General features: G+C 46.7%; 1 protein-coding gene across 2 annotated transcripts in view; it reads left to right on the top strand.

Moving 5' to 3' along the window:
* Positions 1-6606: 6606 nt before the first annotated feature.
* Positions 6607-8193, top strand: part of CARNMT1 (carnosine N-methyltransferase 1) — a 54087-nt gene continuing 52500 nt past the window's right edge. For both annotated transcript variants that reach the window (XR_015875824.1, XM_088464048.1), the window contains exon 1: positions 6607-7025. Coding sequence is in view for 1 of the 2 variants with exons in the window: in XM_088464048.1 (XP_088320174.1) it covers positions 6796-7025 (230 nt within the window). In the remaining variant the exon portion in view is untranslated. The remainder of the gene's footprint in view (positions 7026-8193) is intronic.

Below are 8193 nucleotides of genomic sequence, written 5' to 3'. Positions count from 1 at the left end.
TTCTGCCCTGGGGGATGTCTGACCTCATCCAACGAAAAGCAATATGGAAAATAGCCAGTGGCTGCGCACAACCCTTATACTAAATTGATGTATGGGAGAGTAACGTCTGAAGAGATCTAGCGGCGTCCCGCTAGTCTCAATAAACAGTACCTTTGAATCAGTCTTTGTGCGCATTGCCTGGGAGGATTCTTCTTATGGTCCAGGGACATCCAGCTGGAGCCGACAGAGGGGATCTCTCTGTGCTGCGGTGCACTGTGCCGCACACTCACGGACACTGTCCCTGCAACCAGGGTCAGGACCGCGAGCGCGCCCAAAGTGCGCCAGCAAGGGGACGTGACAGCGGTCTTGGCTCAAACGAGCCGGGGGCCGTGGACGATGACCCGCAACAGAGGATACTTACCCGGAGGGGCTCCGCTTCCTGTCCCTTCTCCTTGTCCTGTTGATAGCGGGCTTGTGGCGGTCTCCTTTCTTAGCGATGGCTTGATGATCGGGTGTCTCAGCGGTGGGTGGATATAGGCGGTCCGGCACTGTGATGAATATAGTCTAAGGGTGTCAATCTCCAACGCGTTTCGACCTGCGTTGTCTTCTTCTGCGAGCATGTAGTATTGGCTGTATGGTTTGAAGGAGTTAAATACAGCTGCATTCCTTCTGATAGGTTAGAGATGACGTCAGTATTCCTTGATTGGCCCTATGTTACCACAGTGATAGACAGGGGCTTCCAGGTATTGTATCTAGATAGGCCCTGGGTTGCCATGGTGATAAGTCATGCTGTTTATGCTTGCTAGTGCTATCCAATAGAGATAATGGATTGCATTATGTATAAAATGATTTTATAGAATATGGACTGAGACACCCGATCATCAAGCCATCGGTAAGAAAGGAGACTGCCACAAGCCTTGAGACTAGCGGGACGCCGCTAGATCTCTTCAGACGTTACTCTCCCATCATTTTCCCCTTCATATTGGATTACAGACTGCCAGTAGGAAGATACAGGTGGATAAATGGCATATGTGACTTTCTTGTTCTTTAAGTTTTTGTCTATCAATATTTAAATCTATATATGTTTATTGAACACTACCATTGAATTCATTTATGTGCTTGATATCCTCAACAGGACATCTGTTTTTCATTCACATATATGACCATTATTATTTACCATTGTTTAATGTAATCAATGATTGATTAGAACCTTTGGTATTTAGGACCTTGTTATTAGCAGCATTAAACACGATTCCTTTATGAATTTCCTTATGTTTTTTGACATCTCATTAGCATACATCAATTTAGTATAAGGGTTGTGCGCAGCCACTGGCTATTTTCTATATTGGTGGGCAGGGGCGGATTGGGGATTAAAAGTGGCCCTGGAAAAATCTGTGGAAGTGGCCTCATGTAGGCGGCACCAAATTAACTGTAGGCGGAGCCAACAGCAAAGTAGGTGGGATTAGAGATCTGTGCATGTGCAGGTCTCTTTCTGCAAGATTGCTCACTGTGTCCCAAACGCCGTATCATGATTGACATGCTGCTGGGGGGTTGTCGGCCCCGTTTTCTGGGTGTGCCAAAGCCAAATGCCTGCCTCCTTGGACACAGCTTTACTGGCCCCGGCAGCGTAATTTTGCTAAACACCGTGAGTAATCTGAGGGTTACTCAGATGTCCGATGGTCACGCAATTGTTCTGATGCTGCCTCCTTGGATGCCAGAATAATAAATCAGACTTAACAGACCCAACAGATCGTGCAGTGTCAGCCTTTCATGCTGACCCACTCTATCTAATGTAAGTTACATCCATTGACATTGGTTAAATCAAGCCTTTGATTAGGTCGACGTTTCAGTTCTTAATCAGAACCATTCTCAATACCAATTGTAATGGCTAATAGAGAACAACAGTCATGTTCACAATGTATCTGAGACAGGAGAAAAACAGCATACAGTGAAAGCCGCACATCCTAGGAAATACGTCCTCAAAGCAGCGTGCAAAGCATATTATATATATATAGATAGATAGATAGATAGATAGATAGATAGATAGATAGATAGATAGAGGAAAAAAGGATGGCACTCCATAGACTGATTAATTTCTTTTAAAACTGCTGTCCCTGACGAAGGGGGAACCCCGAAACGTCTATGTGTGCATGTTAGTGCTTGTGTATTTGTATATGTATATGAGTGTCTGTATGTACCAATGTATATGTCTATCTGGTAACTGTATATGGATAGCTGTATACGAATAACAGACAGCCATATAGATACACATTTGTACATACTTACAACATACACACACTCATATCTGTATACAGATATACATAGGCACATACAGTACATGCACACACAGACACCCAAATATCCATATCCACATATACATAGGTACATACAGACACTAATATACATATACGGGCATATGGGGCAGCACAAATGGTGTAATGGTTAGCATTACTGCCTCACAGCACTGAGGTCATGGGTTCGATTCCCACCATGGCCTTAACTGTGTGGAGTTTGTATATTCTCCCTGTGCTTGCGTGGGTTTCCTCCGGGTACTCCGGTTTCCTCCCACACGCCAAAAAAATATACTGGTAGGTTAATTGGCTCCCAACAAAACAAAATTAACCCTAGTGTGTATGTGTGTGAGCATGTGATAGGGAACATAGATTGTAAGCTCGACTGGGGCAGGGACTGATGTGAGTGGCCAAATATTCACTGTAAAGCACTGCGGAATATGTGTGTGCTATATAAATAACTGGTAATAATAATATACAAAATACACAGGTACAAACATGCACACATACATGCTCATATATCCATATAGTTACCAGATACACATAGGTACATACAGACACATACATATATAAATACACAGGTATATACATACAGTCACACATACATATACAGATACACACATGCACTCATTTTGGTACACATATCTATAAACAGAAACAAGATACACATAAACATACTGTAGGTACATATATACAGATACATACACAAATATACAGACAGGAACTAGACATATACATAGCTACATATATGCACACATACACTCATATCCATTCATATACAGTTACAAATTGGCATAAGAGTACGTACCACAGTGACTGCCTTACAATACAAGTCCAGCATCCGGCTCCTAGAGGAGGGAAGGAGAGAGCAGGGGAGGACTGCTGGCTGGGAACAGGCACCTGCGCTCAGGGACACAGGCACAGCGGAGCTCTCACACACTGCTCGGTAAGCCTCAGTGACAGGCAGCCTATGCTGAGCAGTGTGTGAAGATGAGGCACAGCACAGTGGGGATTGGAATAGCGGACGGCAGCGGCTAATAAGAACCGCTGCTGCTGTCAATTCTATGTGATAGGAAGATATTTTTTAAGAGACATTATCAACGGCCCCTCCAGAGGCCGGCAGGCTGCTAGTGGCTGTGAAGGCACAGACTGATGTATGCACTACAGGTCAGCAGGGTTGCTGATAGGTGCCGGGCCGCCGGCGGGCTGTCAATTATCCAAGAAGGCCCTGATTAGTGACGTGGTGGGCTGTATCAAGTGCAAAAGACACGCTACAGGGGGCGGAGCCACTCGCAGGTTGGGGCTGTCAATCATACAAGGCCCAGCCCGAGTGATGCGCTACTGGGGAGTGGAGACAGGCGGCCCCATAATCTGGTCGGCAAACCGGGAAACATCCCGCTGACTTTAATGGCCAATCCGCCCCTGTTGGTGGGATATGATGTTGACGTATGGAGTCAATTTTAGGGGTGAAGCAGGTGGCAAAGTCAGGGGCAGAGATTCAGGAGGGTGCGGGCAGAGAATTGAGTTGAAGGTGGCAAAGAGACGCCAGGGAGTTTGAGGACTGGGAGGAGATGAGGTTCTTGAAATATAATTGTTTAGAAAGGGGAAAGGGCAGCACTGTAGGATGAGAGCATAAACTTGAAATGTAGGAAGTCTGCCTTAGAGTGAGATTTCCTCCACTGTCGCTCGGGTGTACATGAACATTTTTGTAGGTATTTGGTGCATTTAGAATGCCAGGGTTGAGGTGTAGGTCTGCGATCGTGAGTAGTGATTGCCGGAGTAAGGGAGTCAATGTATAGGGAAGCGGCTTATTGAGTGCAAGAGAGAGAGAGGGGAGAGTCAATCATGGAGGATAAGGGAATGATGTTGATAGTCTCAATGTTACGTTTAGTGATAGTAGCCTTAGGAGACAGAGGTGGAGAAGGTGATAGTCAGAAAGGGGGAATGGGGAAGAGATATCACAACAGTGAGAGAAAACCAGACTACTAAGTGAATGTCACTTTACAGTTAGGAGCTGATTGGTTGGTACTTTATCTGTCTCCACTTCAAGTGATTGCAAGCATACACAGGCCTCACACTTGCACAAAAGTGATCATCTATTGCTCTTCAATTGATAGTCGAGGGTTTTTCACAATCTGTAATTAACGATCGATGGTGACCCACTGATGGTTAGGCTAAGCACATGTGCAGACAGAGGCCCTGATTCAGAGCCGGACGCTCTGACAGAGCGCTCGCTCTGAACCAGGGCCGTCCTTCTTGTTTTTCAGAGCGGCCTCCTGGCCGCTCGCATAACTGTGGGTGACCACCCACAGCTATAGCGAGCGGCCAGAAAGATGGTCGCGATGGTCAAGACCATCGCGACCATCGGGCTTTTAACGAGACCCTTGTGGCAGGGTCTTGTTGCCGCAAGCCCCAGAGTGCTTTCAGCTCTAACAGAGCCGAAAGCACTCCCACTGACTTCACTTGTGATGTCAGTGGGGCTGGCCCCAGACGGGCAGCCACGCCCCCTGCCCGCCCACCAAAGGGGGCGTGCTGTCACTCAACATCGACAGCACACCCCCTTTGGTACGAGACCCGGAGCGACGGCTTGCCCGTCGCTATCCGGGTCTCACGCATGCGCACGATGGAGCCGGCTCCGTCATGCGCATGTGCACTGGGCCACCATCGACCCGCTTGCGAACGCATAGCACTCGCGAGCTAGTCTGAATCAGGCCCAGAGTCCGCAGATCACCATCAGGGATCAACCACTGATGTTTTAACATTGGTAGCATCCCATCAATGGTGAAATCACTCCTCATTGTCATTAGACGATCGATGGTCGAAGGCCAGCCCTATTCCACACAGAGGGCCTATTTCAGAGATGCACGCTAAGGCCCTGATTCAGAGCCGCTTGCTGCCGCTGCCCGCACGCTGGGATTGTGGGCATTTTTTTTTTTATCTCTGGCCGCTCGCAAAGCTGTGGGAGACCACCCACAGTTTGTGTGAGAGGCCAGGAGACCATCGCGATAATCGACCTTGCAACAAGACCCTACGGTAGGGTCTAGGTGCCTAAAAGAGCAGGAAGTCCACTACTGACATCAGTAGTGATGTCAGTAAGACCTCCCTACAAACGCCAGGCGTTCCTAAGGGAATGCCTGCGTTTGTCCACCCACCCCCCTTACTCGCCCACAAAACAGGGCAAGCTGTCACTCACCATCGACAGCTGCCCCGTCTTGTTGCGAGCCCTGTAGCGACTGAACTTCAGTCGCTCGGCGGAGCTCGCGCACGCCAGACACGGCGCATGCGCAGTGCCTAAACATCGGGCTGCTTGCGAGCGGCTCTGAATCAGGGCCTAAGTGTATGTAATCCCGAGTTCACAAGGTTGAGCGATTATTTGTTACTGCGCAAAATATTCTGGAAACCCATCAGTGTAAGCACAAATGCAGTTGCATACGGCATCGCTGGAATCAGAACTGGCATGGGAAAACCATGGCCATTTTTAGGTGGTGACTATGAGGTGTCTTGAAATTAATACAAAAAAATCAGTTGCTACATTCTCATACGCAAAGCCGCAGCCAAAGAGGCCACGTTCAGATGTAGACACTATACCTGCCACAGGACTGATCCAAGTGTCGATGGTGCACCAATGGTGGATTGTTCAGAGCCACCGGTGGTGCTGCAGCGTGCACAGGCATTGAAAGTTGCACATTCCGGCACGCTAATACACAAGGGGTAGGCTGAAACTAGCATTTGCATATAATTGCCACGGCTACGCAAAAACACACAGCCGCAGTGGCAACGTCGAGTTCCTCCAAATCAAAACCAGAGCAGGCTTTCACACAGCTTCATCTCATTCAGAGCAGTGTAAGTGAAAGGCTAATCTCCATCCTAGCTTTATTCTAATTGTCTAGCAGTAAACCCATATTTTTCCTTTCGCTGAGGCTTGCACCATTTTGTGAGGGGAAAAGATACTCTTTAAAGTCATGAATCGCTAAGTACAGGTAGAACGAATGTTACTAAATAAACAGAATAAAAGACATTTGTCAGTGCAATCTGTGAAATAAAAAATGAAAAATAAGGATCTATTCAGTAACTACATTTTCTAGCACAATTATTTTAAAACTTTGAAGTGACCCTAAAAAATAGGGACCACTGGCACTGATCATTATGGATCCACATTGTCGTGTGCAATGTATTCATATTACATTTGAAAGTCCACTGATTATGTGCCAGAAGAAATTGGTCATACATTCTTGAGCTGTATAGACGCAGCCAGTGGCTAAAAATAGTTTGCCAGTACTTAATATGGTATCACCAAGTGTTCGCTCAGTAAGTTATAAAGGCACCCTTTTTTGACGTCATAACCAGGCTGCCTGCTATACTGAGAAGAATACGGGTTCACGTTAATAATCGGTGCTGTCAGCCCCATATAGTGCCTGGGCTAGGTCACGTCACGTGGTGCTCATTGTTCCGGCTTCCAGGCACCGGGCGGTGTGTCCTCCTTACCAGGCCGGCAGCAGCGTGTGCAGAGTCTGCCCTGGACATCATGCTAGCCAACAGCAGAGGGCGGCGGCGGGGAAGAGACCCAGAGGAGCTAGAGGTCTGTGCGCCGGGTACCCATACGAAGGAGGGATGTGCACTCTCCGGGAAGGAGGAGGAGGAAGAGCTGGAGATCAGCGTGTACACCGAGCGGAGGCAGCGCAAGAGCCCGGAAGAGGAGGAGAGGCTGGAGCGGGAGCACTTCTGGAAGATCATCAATACCTTCTCCTGCTATGGGTGAGTGTATGCATTCCCTCCTCACCGTGAGCTGCCGGTGTATGGTCCTCCTGGCTTCCCCCTATCAGGGTGCATCGTGTGGGCAGCAATGGTCCTCCAATTCCCTGCAGTGTGGTGCTATGCATGTGTATAGGTAACAGCAACTATACAAGGGATACAAACGCAAAATGAATTACGAATTTCAAAATAAAAAAATTGCACTCCTGAATGCAATGTTATTTCGTCCAGTTCCACACTAAGAACTGTGCTTATTGATCTGGACAGACTATTCTGTTTTGAGATGAATTGCACTTCTATCAAAGTGTTAATGCTGTAGCTATTTCAGGACTGTAAACCAGTGAAGTATTCTCTTTGTGCTCTCCGAAATCTGTTGCAAGCCCTGATCATACATTCAGAGGATCCTAAAGTGATGCGGAAAACCTCCAAAAACAAAGTTTTCTGAGGTTTTAATGCAAATTTAGGGCCTCATTTACCAACAAGTTTTATCACCAAAACTTCAATGTGTATGATAAATGTTGCTTCAGCCGATCGCTCCCAACTGTCATTATTTTAACAGTTGACAGTTGGGAGCTGATTGGCTGGAGCACCATTTATCATACACAGTGAAATGTATCACTCGTTTTGGTGATAAAACTCTTTAGTAAATGGGGACCTTAGAATGATAGATCTTTTGGTAAGAGCTTTGCCAATATGACTATTTTTGATAGGATTTGTCTACTTTGATTTAGAAACTATTCAATAAATGCTTATGGTTTAGACATGGAAAATGGAAAATTATTTAGGGCTTAGAACCTGATACAGAGATGTACGCTAATGTCATCACAGCTGCGTATGCAGCTGCTGGGGAAAATATGCAAATGTCTCAGATACAGAGTAATGTATTGAGACTCTACCTGCGGCTTTGCAAACCCAAGCATCTGCATACACAGCCGCAGCGTTGGTCACAGATCATTAGGTTATCGTAATTCTGAGTAACCCTATGGCTATTCAGGATGGCCATGGGAAGTAAGACACCAGAGACATTTTGATTACATGTGGGATCGCAGACCATTACATGTCATGGAAACTGTCACCACACGCCTGCGTTCTTTGCTGCCCCTACCTGTTACCTCCCACAACAATAACACTACGAGTAAAAACTCACTTTGAGCGACTATATTAATGTACT

The sequence above is a fragment of the Taudactylus pleione genome, unplaced genomic scaffold (genome assembly GCF_031769625.1).
Source record: "Taudactylus pleione unplaced genomic scaffold, aTauple2 ptg001573l, whole genome shotgun sequence".
Lineage (NCBI taxonomy): Eukaryota > Metazoa > Chordata > Amphibia > Anura > Myobatrachidae > Taudactylus > Taudactylus pleione.
Note: the sequence above shows the minus strand (reverse complement) of the source record. Positions and strands in the feature narration are given on the sequence as shown.